Genomic DNA, 22,442 nt, shown 5'->3' with positions numbered 1-22,442 from the left:
GGACCGGAGTTGAGAAACTCTGCTCTATGGCAGTGGTCCTCAACCCTGGTCCTCAGGGCCCACTAACAGGCCAGGTTTACAAGATAACTGAAATACATCCCAGGTGATATAACTTGCTGCTCAGTAATTGTAGTATTCTAGTCTGCATCTCCCCAAGGTAATACTTAAAATCTGGCCTGTTAGTGGGCCCTGAGGACCGGAGTTGAGGACCACTGCTCTATGGGGTTTAGGTCAGGCGAGTTTGCTGGCCAATCAAGCACAGTGATACCATGATCATGTGACCAGGTGTTGGTAGGTTTGGCAGTGTGGGCGGTGCCAAGTCCTGCTGGAAAATGAAATCTGCATCTCCATAAAGCTGGTCAGCAGAGGAACCATAAAGTGCTGTAGAATTTCCTGACTTTGGACTTGATAAAACACAGTGGACCAACACCAGAAGATGTCATAACTCCCCAAATCATCATGGACTGTGGAAATTTTGCATTTAGTTTGGAAATCAAAATCCCAGAGTCTGGAGGAGGAGTGGAGAGGCACAGAATTCAAGTTGCATGAGGCCCAACGTGAAGTTTCCACAGCCAGTGATGATTTGGGGAGCCGTGTCATCTGTTGGTGTTGGTCCACCAGAAAATAAAAAAAACAAAAAAAAATTCTTCAGCCTTTAGGACCACTTTAATCCTTCTCTGGGTTGGATTTCTTAGACTCATTCATATTTTATATTAAAAAAGTTTTAATATTATTGTATAATTAAATTTTTTTCTGTTCCCCAAGAAAAAAAAAATGTATTAAAAAAAAATACAAAACGGTCTTACAGCCTATTATCAAAATGTTTAATCTTCAGGATTACAGCCACCGCCTACCACAGTTCCTCTGAAGCCGACCTGCCGTAATATAAGATGTAGGGCCGGAGAAAAATGCCAAATTCTCAATGAGATTCCAACTTGTGTGGCGCTCTCTGAAGTCGATTGTCATGCAGTCGGTGACCCTCATTATAAGACCTTTGATGGTCGCTTTTACGACTTCCAAGGCACCTGCACCTACACAATCGCTAAGACTTGCGGCAATGACAACGGCCTCACCAATTTTAACATAGAGGCAAAAAACGAGAATCGAGGAAACACTCAAGTTTCCTACGTCAGTCATGTGACTGTGAAGATCCTATACCCTCAAGAAATTATTATTATAAATGTAGTGAGAAATGATATTGGGTTTGTGAAGGTAAGTTACCAAGCTTATGTATATTAAAAGTGGCCGAATGTTTGCAGACATCTTACTCGAACACGAGCTTGTAGGGAATTCCAATAAACACCCCTTTGTGGCAATAAAAGCCTCCACTCTCCAGGCTTTCCACCACATTTTAGGTGTAGTTGTGCCCATTTGTGAGGTCAGGTACCAGGGTTGGATTGCTAATCAGCAAAATAATGGCACTTTTCCACTGCAAGTACCGGCTAGTACCGGCTCGGCTATACTCGGCCCTGCTTGGCCCGGTTTGCTTTTCCACTGCTGGTACCGCATGGTATAGTGTCGGAACGGTTCGGTACGGTACGGTATAGGTTTGCTTTTCCACTAAAGTAGTACTAAAGTTAAGTGAGTGGGATAACAACGGGGTGGGTGTGATTCTCTGACCAATCAGTGGCTAGTAGTGACTGCATGCAAAGGATTGTGGGATATGGTACCAGTTTGGTACCTGTTGTGGCGCTTTTCCACTGCATGGAACCGTACCGGCTCGGCACGCTTTTGTGCTTTTCCACTGCGGTACCGCATGGTATAGTGTCGGAACGGTTCGGTACGGTACGGTATAGGTTTGCTTTTCCACTGCATGGAACCGAACGGTACGGTATGGTACGGCTCTGAAAAAACAGTACCTACTCGATTGTGGTTCCAACAGGTACCAAACTGGTACCATATCCCACAATCCTTTGCATGCAGTCACTACTAGCCACTGATTGGTCAGAGAATCACACCCACCCCGTTGTTATCCCACCCACTTAACTTTAGTACTACTTTAGTGGAAAAGCAAACCTATACCGTACCGTACCGAACCGTTCCGACACTATACCATGCGGTACCAGCAGTGGAAAAGCAAACCGGGCCAAGCAGGGCCGAGTAGAGCCGAGCCGGTACTAGCCGGTACTTGCAGTGGAAAAGTGCCATTGGAACCACAATCGAGTAGGTACTGTTTTTTCAGAGCCGTACCATACCGTACCGTTCGGTTCCATGCAGTGGAAAAGCAAACCTATACCGTACCGTACCGAACCGTTCCGACCCTATACCATGCGGTCCTGCAGTGGAAAAGCACAAAAGCGTGCCGAGCCGTTACGGTTCCATGCAGTGGAAAAGCGCCATAAGTCCACACTTAGGCCACCAAGGGAAGAAGACACCAGAGAGTTTTTCTCCATAGCAATCATGTCCTGAACCCTTTCACTGCCAGGCCCTACTGCCCATTTTTTCCACTCATGTGGGCCAGACCATTTCTTAAATTTTTTACTTTTCTATTATTTTTCTCCTACAAATGTTCTAGTTTGTTAAAATCCCCACCCCCCAACCGCATATTTCCTGAAAGCACAGGACTGAATAAAAAGATGGTGCTCTTTATTTTACAGTTCCTGTGATAGTTATGCAAATGTTTATCAAAATGTTACTTTTAATATAAATACTAAAAACATTATTAACACATATAAACACAACAAACTTACAAATGTCCTTTGTTTGTGTACATGTTTTTTGTTTTTTTTTGGGGGGGGGATGTATTTTAAATTTAAAATTTTATGTTTTATTTAAATATTATTTTTTTACTTTAAGCCCCCGTTCACATAGGGGCGATCCGACTTCGGGTGGCGACCTCCGAGGTCGCGGTGCGAGCAGCGCGCCGCGACCTCGGAGCGGCCGCCACGGACTTCATAACATTGAAGTCTATGGCGGTCGCCTCCGGGTCGCCCCAAAGAAGCTCCGGACCCTTTTTCTAAGTCGGAGCGACTTGTGTTGCTCCTATTAGAACGGGTCCGCAGCTTCTGTATGGAAGGCAACCTGCGGCGACCTGTGAGGCGACCAGGTCGCCTCACAGGTCGCCCTAGTGTGAACGGGGGCTTATGGGGTTTTATTATTTTTTTTTCCCTCATGTTAAATGTTTCACTTTTCTATTATTTTTCTTCTACAAGTTTCCTAGTTTGTAAAAATTCTCCCTCTTCCAAACCACTTATTTCCTGAAAGCACAGGACAGAAAAAAAAAAGATGGTGCTCTTCATTTTCCAGTTCCTGTGATAGTTATGCAAATGTTTATCAAAATGTTACTTTTAATATAAATACACTAAAAACATTATTAACACATATAAACACAACAAAGCTTACAAATTTCCTTTGTTTGTGTACATTTTCTTTTGTTTTTTTTTTTTTTTTTGGGTGGGGGGAGGATGTATTTTAAATTGAAATTTAAATTTTTATGTTTTATTTAATCGTTTTTTTTTTTTACTTTTATGGGGTTTTTTTTTTTTTTTTTTACATTTCCCCTCATGTGCCCAGACCATTTGTTAAATATTTCACTTTTCTATTATTTTTCTCCTACAAGTTTCCTAGTTTGTAAAAATTCTCCCTCTTCCAAACCACTAAAAAGATGGTGCGCTTTATTTTCCAGTCCCTGTGATAGTTACACAAATGTTTATCAAAACATTAATTTTAATAAAAATACACTAAAAACATTATTAACACAACAAAGCTTACACATTTCCTTTATGCGTGTGTATGTTTTTTTTTGGGGGGGGGGGGCTCGTATTTTAAATTTTAATTCTATGTTTTATTTAATCATTGTTTTTTTACTTTTATGTATTTTTTTTTTGTTTGTTTTTTTCCCCTCGTGTGACCAGACCATTTATTAAATATTTCACTTTTCTGTTATTTTTCTCCTACAAGTTTCCTAGTTTGTAAAAATTCTCCCCCCAAATCACTTATTTCCTGAAAGCACAGGACTGAATAAAAAGATGGTGCTCTTTATTTTCCAGTTCCTGTGATAGTTACGTAAATGTTTATCAAAATGTTACTTTTAGGCTCCGTTCACATCTAGGCGTTTTGGGGCGTTTTTGGGGCGTTTTTCTGCTCTAGGATCAGCTCTCAAAACGCCCAACAAGACAAATCCTATTCATTTCAATGGCCCCTGTTCACATCTGAGCGTTTTGACGCTGTTTACAAAACGCCCAACGCTCAAAAAAGTACATGAGCTTCTTTTTGGGCAGATTACAGGCGTTTTCCATTGATCTCTATTCAATCTAAAAACGCCTGTACAAAAATCGCGGTAAAAATCGCGGTAAAAAACGCCGCAAAAATCGCGGTAAAATCGCGGTAAAAAACGCGCGAAAAACGCTACGCTCAGGTGTGAATGTAGCCTAAATATAAATACACTAAAAACATTATTTACACATATAAACACAACAAAGCTTACAAATTTCCTTTGTTTGTGTACATGTTTTTTTTTTTGGGGGGGGGATGTATTTAAAATTTTATGTTTTATTTAATTTTTTTTTTTTTTACTTTTATGGGGTTTTATTAAATTTTTTTTTCCCCCGTGTGGCCAGACCATTTGTTAAATTTTTCACTTTTCTATTATTTTTCTCCTACAAGTTTTCTAGTTTGTAAAAAGTCTCCCTCCTCCAAACTACATATTTCCTGAAAGCACAGGACAGAAAAAAAAAAGATGGTTCTCTTAATTTTTCAGTTCCTGTGATAGTTACGCAAATGTTTATCAAAACGTTACTTTTAATAAAAATGCACTAAAAACATTATTAATACATATAAACACAACAAAGCTTACAAATTTCCTATGTGCGTGTGTATGTTGTGTTTTTTTTTTTTTTTTTGGGGGGGGGGGGTTGTATTTTAAATTTTAATTCTATGTTTTATTTAATAATTATTTTTTTACTTTTATGTTTTTTTGTTTTTAATTTTTCCCCTCATGTGGCCAGACCATTTCTTAAATCTTTTACTTTTCTATTATTTTTCTCCCACAAGTTTCCTAGTTTGTAAAAAAACACATATTTCCTGAAAGCACAGGACTGAATAAAAAGATGGTGCTCTTTATTTTCCAGTTCATGTGATAGTTATGCAAATGTTTATCAAAACGTTACTTTTAATAAAAATGCACTTAAAAGATTATTAATACATATAAACACAACAAAGCTTACAAATTTCCTGTGTGCACGTGTATGTTGTGTTTTTTTTTTATTTTTTTTTGGGGGGGGGGGGGGGTAGGTTGTATTTTCATTTTTTTTTAATTCTAGTTTTATTTAATAATTATTTTTTTACTTTTATGTTTTTGTTTTTATTTTTTCCCCTCATGTGGCCAGACCATTTCTTACATGTTTTACTTTTCTATTATTTTTCTCCTACAAATTTTCTAGTTTGTTAAATTCCCCCCCCCCCCCCCAACCGCATATTTCCTGAAAGCACAGGACTGAATAAAAAGATGGTGCTCTTTATTTTCCAGTTCCTGTGATAGTTACGCAAATGTTTATCAAAACGTTACTTTTAATAAAAATACACTAAAAACATTATTAACACAACAAAGCTTACAAATTTCCATTGTGTATTTGTAAGTTTTTTTTTTTTTTTTTATTGGGGGGTAGGTTGTGTTTTAAATTTTAATTCTAGTTTTATTTAATAATTATTTTTTTACTTTTATGTTTTTGTTTTTATTTTTTCCCCTCACGTGACCAGACCATTTGTTACATTTTTCACTTTTCTATTATTTTTCTTCTACAAGTTTCCTAGTTTGTAAAAATTCTCCCCCCCCCCCCCCAAGCCACACATTTCCTGAAAGCACAGGACTGAATAAAAAGATGGTGCTCTTCATTTTCCAGTTCCCGTGATAGTTACGCAAATGTTTATCAAAACGTTACTTTTAACAAAAATGCACTAAAAACATTATTAACACAACAAAGCTTACAAATTTTCTTTGTGCGTGTGTGTTTTTTTGTTTTGTTTTTTTTTTTTTGTTTTTTTGGGGTGGGGCTCCTATTTTAAATTTTAATTCTGTGTTTATTTAATCATAATTTTTTTTACTTTTATGTGGTTTTTTTTGTTTGTTTGTTTTTCCCCTCATGTGACCAGACCATTTGTTAAATATTTCACTTTTCTATTATTTTTCTCCTACAAGTTTCCTAGTTCGTAAAAATTCTCCCTCTTCCAAACCACTTATTTCCTGAAACCACAGGACTGAATAAAAAGATGGTGCGCTTTATTTTACAGTTCCTGTGATAGTTACGCAAATGTTTATCAAAATGTTACTTTTAATAAAAATACAGTAAAAACATTATTAACACATATAAACACAACAAAGCTTACAAATGTCCTTCATGGGCATGTATGTTTTTTTTTTTGGGGGGGGGGGGTTGTATTTTAAATTTTAATTCTATGTTTTATTTAATCATTATTTTTGCGCTATAAACAAAAAAAGAGCGACATTTCGGAAAAAAAAACTATATTTTTCACATTCTGCTATATAACATTCCCCCCCCCCCATAAAAAATTTAAAAATCATTTTTTTTTATCCTCTTAGGCCAATTTGTATTCTGCTACATATCTTTGGTAAAAAAAAAAAAAAAAAAGCACTAAGCGCACTTTGATTGGTTTGCGCAAAAGTTATAGCGTCTACAGTGCATTCCTATAGGAAATAAATTTAGAAGAGACAAAGCCAAACCTGGCTGGCTAAACCGTAATGTTAAAAAACTTATTAGGGGTAAAAAAATGGCCTTCAAGAAATATAAATCAGAGGGCACAGTATCGGCTTTCGAGCAATACAAGGAGGCAAATAAGAAAAGTAAATATGAAATCAAAATGGCTAAAATCAACTTTGAGATACAAATAGCGGAGGATAGTAAAAAGAACCCCAAAAACTTCTTTAAATATATCAACAGCAAAAAAACTAGGGCAGAGCATATTGCACACATAATTAACGATGATGGGAGGATGGTTACAGAGGACACTGAAAAAGCAACCGTGCTGAACGCTTTTTTCTCGTCAGCCTTTACACAGGAAAAGGAGGGGTACACTGACCATGACTGTATGGTTATTAGTAATTCACAGGACTTGCCGCTATGGCAAACAGAGGGTGAATTCAGGGAAAGGCTGGATAAAATTAACATAAACAAATCACCAGGCCCGGATGGCGTACATCCGAGAGTACTCAAAGAACTTAGTAAGGTTATATCTAGACCACTGTTCCTGATCTTTGCTGACAGTATTAGGACAGGAAATGTACCAGGGAATTGGAGGAAAGCTAACGTGATACCGATATTCAAAAAAGGGCAGAGGCGTGTCCCGGGAAATTATAGGCCTGTCAGTCTGACATCGATAGTATGTAAACTTCTGAAGAGGATGATAAGGGACTATATCGTTGAGTTTGCTAAAGACAACAGCATCATCAGCAGTAATCAGCACAGGTTTACAAATGGGCGTTCTTGTCAAACCAATCTCTTAACATTCTACGAGGAGGTGAGCTGTGAGCTAGATAGGGGGAGACCAGTGGATGTGGGGTACCTGGATTTTACTAAGGCGTTTGATACAGTTCCCCACAAGCGCTTAATTTATAAAATAAGGTCTGCAGGCATCGGCCGCAAGGTTTGCTCTTGGATACGGAATTGGCTAAAAGGGCGTGTCCAAAGGGTGGTAATAAATAGCGCATACTCAGACTGGTCTGGGGTGGTAAGCGGGGTCCCCCAATGCCCAGTCCTGGGACCAACCTTGTAAAATGTATTCATAAACAGCATTGAGGCCGGGATCAGTAGTTCGTTATCAGTTTTTGCAGATGACACAAAATTGGCCAGGGCAATAACTGCACAGCATGAAGCAGATATCCTACAAAATGACCTGGACAAAATAACAGAGTGGGCAACGACATGGCAAATGAGGTTTAATGTGGAGAAGTGTAAGGTTTTGCACTTGGGGACTAAAAACATAAACGCCAAATAAACTTTAGGGGGGTAACCTTTGGGGGAATCAAAAATGGAGAAAGATCTGGGAGTCTTAGTTGATGATAGATTAGGCAATAGCATGCAATGTCAAGCGGCAGCTACCAAAGCCGGCAGAATATTAGCATGCATAAAGAAAGGGATGTATTCCAGAGATAAAACTATAATCCTTCCACTTTATAAAACTCTGGTCCGACCGCATCTGGAGTATTCTGTCCAGTTCTGGTCGCCAGTCCTCAGGAGGGATGTGTTGGAGCTGGAGAGAGTCCAGAGAAGGGCAACTAAACTAATTAGGGGATTGGAGGACCTTAATTATGAAGAGTGTCTGCAATAGCTTGATTTATTCTCCCTGGAGAAGAGATGCCTGAGAGGGGACATGATAGCAATTTAAAAAATACCTCAATGGTGATCTCAGCATAGAAAAAAAGCTATTCAGTCGAAAGGATTGCATGAGGACTCGAGGGCATACAATGCGATTAGAGGAGAAGCGTTTTAACCTCAGGCAACGTGGGGGGTTCTTTACTGTTAGGGCTACACGATTGTGGAATTCTCTACCACAAGAGGTGGTTTCTGTGGGAAGTATGGCTACTTTCAAAAGACTCTAAGACGTACATCTCAAGGATCAGAACATAAAGGGGTATGAGAGATGATTACGGCCACACACACCTACACAGGTTGAACTGGATGGACTATTGTCTTTATTCAACCTCAACAACTATGTAACAAACTAGGGAGAAAGATTTGTCATTTTTAATTATTTATTTATTTTCTACTAGCAATGTAAAAATCTGCGATTTTTAGCGGGACTGCAACATTGCAAAAGTGTTCAGTAGGGCTGAGGTCAGGGCTTTGGCCAGCGCACTCGAGTTCCTTTACACCAATCAAGTCAAATCATGTCTTTATGAAGATGTTGGTTGAGAAGATCTGAGTCATTTCAATTGACACCAAAGGTGTTCAGTAGGGTTGAGGTCTGGGCTCTGTGCAGGACACTCGAGTTCCTCCACACCAAACTGGTCAAACCATGTATGGAGTCGGCCATATAATGTATCTGCTTTGAAGGTTGAGTTAACTTTGTCTTCCATCCCTCTTGTTCTAGGTGAATAACCAACGTCAACGGCTCCCTTTGATTCTCAAAAATAAAATCCAAATTTTCCAGTCTGGCATTTTCGTATATATTGTGACTGATTTCAACCTAAGGGTGCTGTATGACTGGAACTTCATGTTATATGTATACATTTCCAGCAGCTATTTCCAGAATGTGTGCGGAATGTGCGGCAACTACAATGAGAATCCTTCAGATGACTTTGCCACACCCTCTGGCACTCAGGCAGCCGGTCCGACTGATTTTGGCAAAAGTTGGAAAGTGGACGATGGAGATGACTCTTGTTGGCATGATTGCAACGGCGAGTGCACACTCTGCCCACCGGCCTTTCAAAAAAACCTTTTGGATGATAAGAAATGTGGGCTCATTTCTTCAGCGAGAGGTCCATTCAACCAGTGTCATGCAATAATAGACCCAAGAATTTTTGTAGACAATTGTGTATATGATGTGTGCTTGAACGGAGGCTCCAAGACAATTTTATGTCAAAGCCTGGAAACGTACGCCTCTATATGTCAAAGAAATAACGTTCAAATTGGGGATTGGAGAGCATTGGCTGGATGTCGTAAGTATATATTGGACAAAAGTTACTTGTTTTTTTTTTCTTTTTAATTCAATATTTCTTTATTAACCACTTAAGCCCCGGAAGATTTTACCCCCATTCCGACCAGGGGGTATTTTACGATTCGGCACTGCGCGACTTTAACGGACAATTGCGCGGGCGTGCGACGCTGTACCTAAATTAATTTGACGTCCTTTTTTCCCACAAACAGAGCTTTCTTTTGGTGGTTTTTGATCACCTGTGCGATTTTTTTGATTATGCGCTATAAGCAAAAATATTTAATATTTAATGTTTATTGATGTACAACCTTCATAGTCCATAAAGTCCATAATATGCTAAGATGGAACTATGGAGTTTTATTTTTATGTATTGATGAGAATATTCTAATAAGAACCGCAACATCTCCACATATATAAGAGTGTATGATGATGTGACTATAACCTCATTTATCATATCCCCTGAAATGGGTTCAGTCATAATTTTATTGTCTGCTGGCATAATAATAATAATAATAATAAAAATAATAATAATCTCGTTATGTAGTATGTATTAATCTGACTAGAATTATCCAACATGTAGAATTTGTTTAACCACTTAAGCCCCGGAGGATTTTCCTGCTAAAAGACCAGGGGGTATTTTGCGATTCGGCACTGCGTGACTTTAACAGACAATTGCGCGCTCGTGCGACGCTGTACCTAAACGAATTTGATGTCCTTTTTTTCCCACAAACAGAGCTTTCTTTTGGTGGTATTTGATCACCTGTGCGATTTTTTGATCACGCGCTATAAACAAAAAAAGAGCGTCAATTTTGCAAAAATAACAATATTTTTCACATTTTTTTATATGAAATTCCCCAAAAAAAATGTAAAAATCAAAATTTTTTAACATTTTAGGCCAATTTGTTTTATGCTACATATGTTTGGTAAAAAAAAATCGCAAAAAGCGTATTTTGATTGGTTTGCTCGTTTACTAACAAAGGGAAAGATTTTTGTCATTTTTGTTGTTTTTTTTTAACGAGTAATGGCGGCGATCTGCTATTTTTTTGCGGGACTGGGCTGTGTGTGTCCCTAGGGGCGTGATTCTAACTGTGATTGGCTGTGGCTTGAGGTGTAGGAACAATGATCAACGGTCCTACATAGTAGAACCGTACGATCACTATTCCTACACAGGGGAGAATGACAGGCGGCTTGTTTACATTAGCCGCCTGCCTTTCTCCCGCTGTCACGGACGATCGTGAGTGAGCGGCGGACATCGGGTCCCACGCGCGGGGGGTCCGTTACTGCGCGGGAGCGGGAGCATGCCTCCGGCGGCGCGCGCTCGCTCCCCAGAGCCTCACAGGCTAGTGACGTACCAGGAACGTCACTTTGCCTGTGAGGGGCTGACCGCCACAGTATATGTACTTGCGGCGGTCGGCAAGTGGTTAAAAATTTTGCATAGGAACAAAAAAAAAAAAAATGAAAGAACTCAAAACCATAATTACAAACAGATGTCCTACCTGGACACAGATGAACCATTGTAACAAATGCAAGGTATAGATCAGGGGTCTTCAAACTATGGCCCTCCAGTTGTTCAGGAACTACAATTCCCATCATGTCTAGTCATGTCTGTGCATGTCAGAGTTTTACAATGCCTCATGGGATGTGTAGTTTCGCAACAGCTGGAGGGCCGTAGTTTGAGGATCCCAGGTATAGGTAATAATCGATGCCTGAGCGATATTATATATAACATGAGCATTAAGTAAGTGAGAGAGAACCAGGCAGAAGGGGAAGGGAAATGGGGGTGGGAGAAAGGGGAAGGGAAAAAGAAGGGTCAGAGGACCAGCAATTTTGAGTTGAGTGCCAAGATAATCAACAATTCAGAGCGTCATCGCGTCACTTCCGGCCTTGCGCTTTTTAGTCTGTGTGTGGAACTTGAAAGGGGGCAGCATTTATATTTTATGTACTGCATTTTTTGAACTTTTTTTCCACTGAGAGCACTTTTTATCTTATATGACACAGCGTGTTGTTATGCATAAATATAAAGATAAATTGTCTATTGAAATTTTTATTTTTGACACTTTTTTTGCACTGAAAGCACTTTATCATTGGATCCATATGATACAATGTACTGGAATCGGTTATATATTATTACTGTATTGCATATACATCACTTATGTTTTCATGTACACATGGAAGCACCTTTATTATTTTTGAATTAGATACTTGATATTCTTTTCCAGGCAGCGCCACCTATCCCTCTTTCTTACATTCATTTAAGGCATAGTAATAATTACTAATATGAGGTAACCCCACTCCACCTTCCTTGTGGGATCTGGTTAAAATATAGCTAGCACATCTGGGTGGTTTAGAGTTCCAGACAAATTTGGTCAGCTGACTCTGAATCGAAGTTAGTAGGGATTGGGGGATAGGGATAATCAGCGTACGAAACGGGTAGAGTAGCTTGGGTAGTATAATCATTTTAAAGGTGGCTATATGCCACCTTTAATAGAGGCCTACACAACGTACTGAAGAGGGAGGGTAAGTTGCGTAAAATAGTATGGTAGTTCTTTGGTAAGTATTTGATTTGGTTTTGATTCAAGGTGTATTATTAAGTATGGGATGGATGTACTAGCCCATGTGAATGGAAAGCTGGCCTTGAGTCGGGTAGATAGTTGGGGCTGGATGTGATTGGGGAGAGCCAGGGAACTTGTTTTCATTTTTAAACATAATAAGGATGACATTATAGGCAAGACCCAAAACCCTATGATCTGTGTAAGGGTATTAAGATATAGGTAGACACTTTACTCTTTGCTTTTCCAAGATGACTAGGGGACTAAGCTATATAAGCTTCTTGAACATCCCAGTCGAAAACTATGGACATTATCATGAAGTTCCCTTTCACCTTCACCCACAAGATTTTGACGTGTTCTTCTTGGAATTCATGCCCATTCAGCCATAAGAGCATTTGTTAGGCCAGGCCATCTGAAATTAGAGGAGAGGACCTGCCATTCCAAAGGTGTTTTATATGGTTGAGGTCAGAGCTCTGTGTGGGCAACTTGAGATATAGGCAGTGGTGTATTTAGATTTTCTGCTGCCCTGGGCAAGACTAAAATTGGGCTCCCACCTGCTATGCAAATTTGCCCCACCCCTTCCTGTTTAATGAATGTGACGCCTTCCAAAATTGAAGGACTACAAGTCACAGCATGAACCCCTGAGATCTGGCGAAAGTGGTGGGAGTGAAAGGGGGGGATTAGAGAGAGGGGGTGAGAGAGAGAGAGCGTGGGTGAGAGAGAGATGGGGTGAAAGAGAGAGGGGGGTGAGAGAGAGGGGGGGGTGAAAGAGAGGGGGCCTGATAGAGAGAGGGGGGGTGAGAGAGAGGGGTTGTGGAATAGAAGGGAGTGAGAGGGGGTGGGGTGAGAAAGAGACAGGGGGTGAGAGAGAGAGGGGGGTGGGAGAGAGAGGGGGTGGGAGAGAGAGAAGGGTAGGAGAGAATTGGTGTTAAAGGGAGGGGGTGGGAGAGAGGGGGGTGAGAGAGAGGGAGTGAGCGAGAGGGGTGGGTGAGCAGGGGGTGTGAAAGAGAGAGAAAGGGGGAGGTGGGTAAAGGGGGGTTGCGAGAGAGAGGGGGTGGGAGAAAGAGGGGGTGGGTGAGGGAGGGCTGGAAGAGAGAGGGGGGGTGGGAGACCCCCTAGCCCTGCCTGCAGTCCCTCCTGTGCCCCCTGTCTGTGGGTAGGTGTGTGTGGCGCACCTACCTCTCACCTGTTCTCGTCCTCTGGGCCCTCGGTCAGCCTGTTTTCCTGTTGATGTCACAGCTGGCAGCTGGGAGAGAAGGTTGGAGAAGAAGTGCAGGCTCGAAGAGGTGTTAGGGATGCTGTGACCGCTGCTGCTCAGGTCAGGGTGCTATTAGAGGTCTTCTCCTTCCCGGGCTCTCGGTTCTAGCCAGCTTCCAGGGCCGCCCACTTGCTGTGTGAAGACGCTGTTGCTCAGTAGCAGTGGCTGCTGTCGGCACCGGATTGGCGGATTTAGCTACGCTGCCCTGCACCCTGCTGCTACCGGACTAGCGGGACTGTCTATGACAAGGGCTCAACTTGGCAGCTGCTTTGGGCCCCACGAGCACTGAACGCGGAAGAGGAGGAAGTTAAATACTCCTCCATTTTGAATTATGGGCAGGGCTAGGGAGTCGCGGCCGCAACATCACTAGTTGCTAGACGCCAGGTGGCTCTAGCAAGCAGCGCCCAGTATAGTCTCAGATAGAGGTCAGGGCAGCTTTTTTGCTGCCCCCCCTGCAAAGTGCCGCCCTAGGCCTTGGCCTTGTCGGCCTAGGCCAGGATAGAGCACTGGATATAGGTAGACACTTTACTCTCTTTGCTTTTCTAAGATGACTAGGCGACTAAGCTATATAAGCTTCTTTGACATCACATTCCAAAAGTATGGACATTATCATGAAGTTACCTTTCCCCATCCCTCACAGGATTTTGACGTGTTCTTCTGGGAATTCATGCCCATTCATCCACAAGAGCATTTGTTAGGCCAGGTACTGAAATTAGATGAGAGGAGCTGCCATTCCAAAGGTGTTTAATATGGTTAAGGTCAGAGCTCTGTGTGGGCAACTTGAGATCCTCTACACCAAATTGGCCAAACCACATCTTTATGGAGTTGTACACAGAGGGAATTGGAACAGAGAATGGCTTTAGTCAAGGGAGAAAAAGAGAGGAAGACGAGTAAGCTAATCTTATAAGTTTCAGTTTAATTTTTTTGTTTTTTATCTTTTCTAACTTTTTGAAAATGAACCCTTTACCCTGACACTATGCATATATGCAGTCCCACTGAAATTGGCTTTTTTTCTGTGGGGCCGCATAAACCGTATCTCACAAAAGTAAGTACACCCCACACATTTTTGTAAATATTTTGTTATACCTTTTCATGTAACAACACTGAAGAAATGACACTTTGCTACAATGTAAAGTAGTGAGTGTACAGCTTGTATAACAGTGTAAATTTGCTGTCCCCTCAAAATAACTCAACACACAGCCATTAATGTCTAAACCGCTGGCAACAAAAGTGAGTACACCCCTAAGTGAAAATGTCCATATTGGGCCCAAAGTGTCAATATTTTGTGTGGCCACCATTTTTTTCCAGCACTGCCTTAACCCTCTTGGGTATGGAGATCACCAGAGCTTCACAGGTTGCCACTGGAGACTTTTCCACTCCTCTATGATGACATCACGGAACTGGTGGATGTTAGAGACCTTGCGCTCCTCCACCTTCCATTTGAGGATGCCTCACAGATACTCAATAAGGTTTAGGTCTGCAGACATGGTTGGCCAGTCCATCACCTTTACTCTCAGCTTCTATAGCAAGACAGTGGTTGTCTTGGAGGTGTGTTTTACAAAAATGAGAAGGGTGTACTCACTTTTGTGAGATACTGTATGCATATCTGTGTTTGTTCTGGGAGCGTGCAGCAAAACGTGTTTTGTATCTTTTATGGATCCTGACTTAATTTAAGCCAAGAGAACCCCATTAGCTCCTATTATATTTCCTTATGTATCTGAACCTGACCACCTTTGCTTTTAGCTTTTCAGTGTCCTGCCAACAGTCAGTACAAACAGTGTGGTGCAGCTTGTAATCCAACATGCAATGATGCTGCCATCAAGCCATCATCCTGCTCCTCCTCATGCATAGAGACCTGCCAATGTAATGATGGATTTGTGCTGGATGGAGGAAAATGCATACCCAAAGCCGAGTGTGGCTGCATCTTTGAAGGAAAAGTTTATGCTCCAAATGAAAGATTTTGGAGGGATGACAAGTGCGAAATTCAATGTATTTGTAACCCAAGAACCAAGAAAGTGGAATGTAAAAATACTAAATGTAAGCCTACTGAGACCTGTACAGTGGTCAATGGTATCCGAGACTGCTATCCCAACTTTTATGGTACTTGTACAGCATCAGGGGATCCACACTATCGCACCTTCGATGGCGTGAATTATGACTTCCAGGGCACCTGTGTCTACCTGCTTGCAGGACTCTGTAACAACACTGGAGATCTGGTGAACTTTCAAGTCTATGTGCAAAATGAAAATAGAGGAAATAAGTTGGTCTCTTACTCTGCTGAAGTACGGGTGATCATATATGATCTTTCAGTGATAATCAGTCGACGTTATCCAGGCAAGATTTTGGTAAGTTTGCAGAAATTTTATGTTTCCTTTATAAATTTAGGTAGTTACAGAGCTGCATTCATTTGAGTTTTTTATTAAGGACTAGAGTTTAGCTTTAAACGCCCCCAAACATATATCTTGAAGCATCTCGGTTGTTTCAGAAATTGTATTGTAACCTCTCCTATTCCTTTTACAGGTGAACGGGTTTTTAACCAACCTACCTTTTTTTGTTGACAAAGGTACAGACACGGTGTCTGTCTATCGAGCATCCTCTAATGCTCTTCTCCAGACAAACTTTGGTTTAAAGGTCTACTTCAACTGGGACAGTTGGGTTTCTGTTACGGTCCCAGGCACCTATGCCAGACAACTTTGTGGGTTGTGTGGTAACTTTAATGGCAGTAAGGAAAATGAGTTTGTAATGAGGAATGGCAAGATCGCTGCCAATCCAACAATCTTTGGGAAAAGCTGGATAGTACAATCCATACCTGGGTGCACTGAAGATGATAAGGCTGACTGCGTTAAAATGGCAGCTTTGGAACAAGCATACCGCAGCAGTAGATCTGGTTGTGGTATCCTAATAGATAAGAATGGACCTTTCCGTGCCTGCCATGCCGTGGTGGACCCAGAAGCTAGCTTTAAAGACTGTGTGTTTGATGCTTGCTTCTACGAGAAACAACAAGTTGTCTTGTGCAAGATCATTAACAGTTACGTCTTGTCTTGTCAAGCGGCTGGAGGGTTCGTATCCCCTTGGAGATCAGACACATTTTGCAGTAAGTTTAATACCGTTGTATCTTTTTAAGACTTGAAAAATATCTTACTTTCTTAAAGAAATCCATGTACTGTATATCCAAAACTGGTTTAGAGGCACTCGTGGGTCTTGTAGAGGAGGCAGATCAAACACAGCAGTGTTTATATTGTCAATGCTTTGATGAAGCTCAGTCCATCTTTCTACAACTACAATGTGGATGTCGATTATTGACTTATATTTCGTACATTTTTTTTTATGTATTCGTATCTTTGTGCACTGCCGGTGTTTTCTGTCTTTTTCTTATATACCGGCACATCTCATAAAATTAGAATATCATCAAAAAGTTTATTTATTTCAGTAATTCAATTCAAAAAGTGAAACTCATCAAAATTATAAGAAAGAAATGCTTGAAATCTATCACTCTGTGTGTAACACATCTATATAAATCATAGGAGTTTCACTTTTTGAATTGATTTACTGAAATAAATAAACTTTTTGATGATATTCTAATTTTTTGAGATGCGCCTGTATATATCAAACATCATTTAAAATATGTGGAAAGTGGACAACGGACATCCAACAAGGAATATTAGCATGTTTATTGATGTACAACCTTCATAGTCCATAAAGTCCATAAAATGCTAAAATGGAACTATGGAGATTTTATTCATGTATTGATGAGAATATTCTAATAAGAACCACACCATCTCCACAAATATATAAGAGTGTATGATGATGTGACTATAACCTCATTTATCATATCCCCTGAAATGGGTTCAGTCATAATTTTATTGTCTGCTGGCATAATAATAATAATAATAATAATAATAATAATAATAATAATAATAATAATAATAATCACGTTATGTAGTATGTATTAGAATTATCCCACACGTAGAATTTGTTTAAGTATAAAAATGATTGTGTTTAGATATATACTATACATATACAGTATATATATATATATATATATATATATATATATATATATATATATATATATATATATATAAATATATAGATACAGTATATATATATGTTATATGTATATATATGTATCTATATATATATATATATATATATATATATATATATATAGTATATATCTAAACACAATGATTTCTATACTTAAACAAATTCTACGTGTGGGATAATTCTAATACATACTACATAACGTGATTATTATTATTATTATTATTATTATTATTATTATTATTATTATGCCAGCAGACAATAAAGTTATGACTGAATCCATTTCAGGGGATATGATAAATGAGGTTATAGTCACATCATCATACACTCTTATATGTATGTGGAGATGGCGCAGTTCTTATTAGAATATTCTCATCAATACATGAATAAAAACTCCATAGTTTCATTTTAGCATATTATGTACTTTATGGACTGTGAAGGTTGTACATCAATAAACATGCTAATATTCCCATTTGGATGTCCATTGTCCACTTTCCACATATTTTAAATGATCTTTGATATATACAGGTGCATCTCATAAAATTAGATTATCATCAAAAAGTTAATTTATTTCAGTAATTAAATTTAAAAAGTGAAACTCCTATATTTTATATACAAACCCAATTCCAAAAAAGTTGGGACACTGTACAAATTGTGAGTAAAAAAGGAATGGACTAATTTACAAATCTCATAAACTTATATTTTATTCACAATATAATATAGATAACATATCAAATGTTGAAAGTGAGACATTTTGAAATGTCGTGCCAAATATTGGCTCATTTTGGATTTCATGCTACACATTCCAAAAAAGTTGGGATGGGTAGCAATAAGAGGCTGGAAAAGTTAAATGTACATATAAGGAACAGCTGGAGGACCAATTTGCAACTTATTCGGTCAATTGGCAACATGATTGGGTATAAAAAGAGCCTCTCAGAGTGGCAGTGTCCCTCAGAAGTCAAGATGTGCAGAGGATCACCAATTCCCACAATGCTGCGGAAAATAGTGGAGCAATATCAGAAAGGAGTTTCTCAGAGAAAAATTGCAAAGAGTTTGAAGTTCTCATCATCTTCAGTGCATAATATCATCCAAAGATTTAGAGAATTTGGAACAATCTCTGTGCGGAAGGGTCAAGGCTGAAAAACCATACTGGATGGCGGTGATCTTCGGGCCCTTAGACGGCACTGCATCACATACAGGAATGCTACTGTAATGGAAATCACAATATGGGCTTAGGAATACTTCCAGAAAACATTTTCGGTGAACACAATCCACCGTGCCATTCGCCGTTGCCGGCTAAAACTCTATAGGCCAAAAAAGAAGCCAAATCTACACATGATCCAGAAGCGCAGGCGTTTTCTCTGGGCCAAGGCTCATTTAAAATGGACTGTGGCAAAGTGGAAAACTGTTCGGTGGTCAGACGAATCAAAATTTCTTTTTGGAAAACTGGGACGCCATGTCATCCGGAGTAAAGAGGACAAGGACAACCCAAGTTGTTATCAGTGCTCAGTTCAGAAGCCTGCATCTCTGATGGTATGGGGTTGCATTAGTGCGTGTGGCATGGGCAGCTTACACATCTGGAAAGGCACCATCAATGCTGAAAGGTATATCCAAGTTCTAGAACAACATATGCTCCCATCTAGACGCCGTCTCTTTCAGGGAAGACCTTGTATTTTCCAACATGACAATGCCAGACCACATACTGCATCAATTACAACATCATGGCTGCGTAGAAGAAGGATCCGGGTACTGAAATGGCCAGCCTGCAGTCCAGATCTTTCACACATAGAAAAATTTGGCACATCATAAAGAGGAAGATGCGACAAAGAAGACCTAAGACAGTTGAGCAACTAAAAACCTGTATTAGACAAGAATGGGACAACATTCCTATTCCTAAACTTGGGCAACTTCTCCTCAGTCCCCAGACGTTTGCAGACTGTTATAAAATGAAGAGGGGAGGCCACAAAATGGTAAACATGGCCTTGTCCCAACTTTTTTGAGATGTGTTGATGCCATAAAATTTTTAATCAAATTAATTTTCCCTTAAAATGATACATTTTCTCAGTTTAAACATTTGATATGTCATCTATGTTGTATTCTGAATAAAATATTGAAATTTGAAACTTCATCATTGCATTCTGTTTTTATTCACAATTTGTACAGTGTCCCAACTTTTTTGGAATCAGGTTTTTAGATGTGTTACACACAGATAGATTGCAAGCATTTTTTTCTTTTACTTTTGATGATTATGGCTTACAGCGAGTGACACCCCAAAATTCAGTATCTCAGAAAATTAGGATATTACATAAGATCAATAATTTAATACAGAAATGTTGACTTAGTGAGAAGTCTGTCCATGTACAGTATAGGATGCACTCAATACTTGGTTGGGGCTCCTTTTGCATGAATTACTGCATCATTGCGGCGTGACATGGAGGCGATCAGCCTGTGGCACTGCTGAGGTGTTATGGAAGCCCAGGTTGCTTTGATAACAGCCTTCAGCTCCTCTGCATTGTTGGGTCTGGTGTCTCTCATCTTCCTCTTGACAATACCCCACAGATGAAATCAGCATCTCCATCAAGCTGATCAGCAGAGGAAAGCAAAAAGTGCCCTGGAATTTCCTTCTAGAGGTTTGCGATAACTTTGGACTTGATAAAACACAGTGGACCAACACCAGCAGATGACATGGCTCCCCAAATCATCACTGACTGTGGAAACTTCACATTGGACCTCATGCAACTTGGATTCTGTGCCTCTCTACTCTTCTTCCAGACTCTGGGATTTTGATCTCCAAATGAAATGCAAGATTTCCACAGTCAGTGATGATTTGGGGAGCCGTGTCATCTGCTGGTGTTGGTCCACTGTGTTTTATCACGTCCAAAGTCAGCGCAGCCCTCTACCAGGATATTCTAGAGCACTTCATGCTTCCCTCTGCTGACCAGCTTTATGGAGATGCTGATTTCACACTCTGACAAAACTACCAATACCTGGTCCCATGATCTTGGGATCACTGTGCTTGATTGGCCAGCAAACTCGCCTGACCTAAACCCCATAGGGAATCTGTGGGGAAATGTCAAGAGGAAGATGAGAGACACCAGACCCAACAATGCAGATGAGCTGAAGGCCGCTATCAAAGCAACCTGGGCTTCCATAACACCTCAGCAGAGCCACAGGCTGATCGCCTCCATGCCACGCCGCATTGATGCAGTAATTCATGCAAAAGGAACCCCGACCAAGTATTGAGTGCATCCTATACTGTACATGGACATACTTTTCTTTTCTATTCTATTCCTTCATTTTCTATTCTATTTTATTCTCTTCAAAAATGTAATTTGAAAACTATTTGAATTTGGTTTAAAATCTATTCAAATTAAAATTTTATCCGAAAATCTGTTTCATTATTTTGGATTTGTTTAAATTCATTACTATTGTATTTCGTAAATTTGGATACACCTGAATTTCTGAATGATGAAATTTTTTTCAGAGTTTTAATTCAGAATGAAACAAACCGCACATGTCTAATCTGTTGATCTTAAGTGCTGGAAAGAGGGAAAGCCGCTCAGGTGTGATAGTCAAACCCGGTGCTGGTCAGATCCGCCATCCGGAAATATGCAAATAGGAAGTGTAGGACCGCACTCAGGATAGATGAAAGCAATAAAGTTCTTTATTCCTCAAAAATTGGTGAACAGACAGACAGTGTAAAAGAACAGACGTGTCCAAGGGGTTGACGCGTTTCACGGCGCGAACAGCCGCTTTCTCATAACCACACTAATCTGTTGATCTGCCAGAAATCCAGTGAGCACCCAAGTTTCTAACTAACAACAGAGTGACTTTAATGTACTGAGATCTTCCTCAAGGGCTCACTGTCCCACTCCACATGCATACATTAATTTCTTTCCCCTTGCTGCTGCATTGACTTCCAAGACCCTGCCCACACATTGTGTACAGAAAATGCTCTTGGTAAATGTAGTTCTGGGGGCGTGCCTAAGTCAATAAAAACTAAGCTTTCACGAGTTGCCCCTGCAAGAATTTTGCAAGCCTGATAATGATGACCTAAGAAGGTGTTTCTATCTACAAGAAAAAGGTAAAACAACCACATCGAATGATTAGTTAGCTGCAATATATTACATTATTGGTTTTGGGTTTAATATCATAGTTACCTAGTTACATAGTTAGTCAGCTTGAAAAAAGTCCATCTAGTTCAACCAATAAAAAAAAAAAAAAAAACATACAATCCCATATACACAATCCTATATCCACAGTTGATCCAGAGGAAGGCGAAAAAAAAAAAAAACCCCAGCAAAGCAAGATCCAATTTGCTACAGCAGGGGAAAAAATTCCTTCCTGATCCCCCTGGGAGGGAATCAGATATTCCCTGGATCAACTTTACCTATAAATATTAGTACCCCGTTATATTATGTACATTTAAGAAATAATCCAGCAATCTACTGAGCTGGCCAGAACCACCTCTTGAGGGAGTCCATTCCACATTTTCACAGCTCTTACTGTGAAGAAACCCTTGTCCTCTGTGATGACCTCAACACCAAGTTCACTATATGGACCTCCTACTTATTTGTACATGTTTATCATATCTCCCCTTAATCTCCTCTTCTCAAGAGAGAATAAATTCAGTTCCTCTAATCTTTCCTCATAGCTGAGCTCCTCCATGCCTCTCATCATTTTGGTCGCCCTTCTCTGCACTTTCTCCAGTTCCCCGATATCCTTTTTGAGAACTGGTGTCCAAAACTGAACTGCATATTCCAGATGAGGTCTTACTAATGATTTGTACAGGGGCAAAATTATATCTCTCTCTCTGGAGTCCATGCCTCTCTTAATGTGAAAGAGGACTTTGCTTGCTTTGGAAAAACGCAGCTTGGCATTGCATGCTATTGTTAACCACTTAAGCCCCGGAAGATTTTACCCCCTTCCTGACATGGGCCTATTTTGCGATTCGGCACTGCGTGACTTTAACGGACAATTGC

At 40.0% G+C, this 22,442-nt stretch overlaps 1 protein-coding gene across 1 annotated transcript in view; it reads left to right on the top strand.

The window, feature by feature from the left end:
* Positions 1 to 22,442, top strand: part of LOC309569034 (IgGFc-binding protein-like) — a gene marked incomplete at both ends in the record, with an annotated part of 181,502 nt that overhangs the window by 5,554 nt on the left and 153,506 nt on the right. The window contains 4 exons of the mRNA XM_082274795.1: positions 836 to 1,212; positions 9,046 to 9,613; positions 15,160 to 15,761; positions 15,937 to 16,510. Coding sequence (XP_082130921.1) covers positions 836 to 1,212; positions 9,046 to 9,613; positions 15,160 to 15,761; positions 15,937 to 16,510 — 2,121 coding nt within the window. The remainder of the gene's footprint in view (positions 1 to 835; positions 1,213 to 9,045; positions 9,614 to 15,159; positions 15,762 to 15,936; positions 16,511 to 22,442) is intronic.

Source organism: Pelophylax lessonae (genome assembly GCF_965119305.1).
Source record: "Pelophylax lessonae genome assembly, chromosome: 12".
NCBI classification, from domain to species: domain Eukaryota; kingdom Metazoa; phylum Chordata; class Amphibia; order Anura; family Ranidae; genus Pelophylax; species Pelophylax lessonae.
The sequence above is the reverse complement of the archived record's forward strand: the minus strand, read 5'-3'. Positions and strand labels throughout refer to the sequence as shown.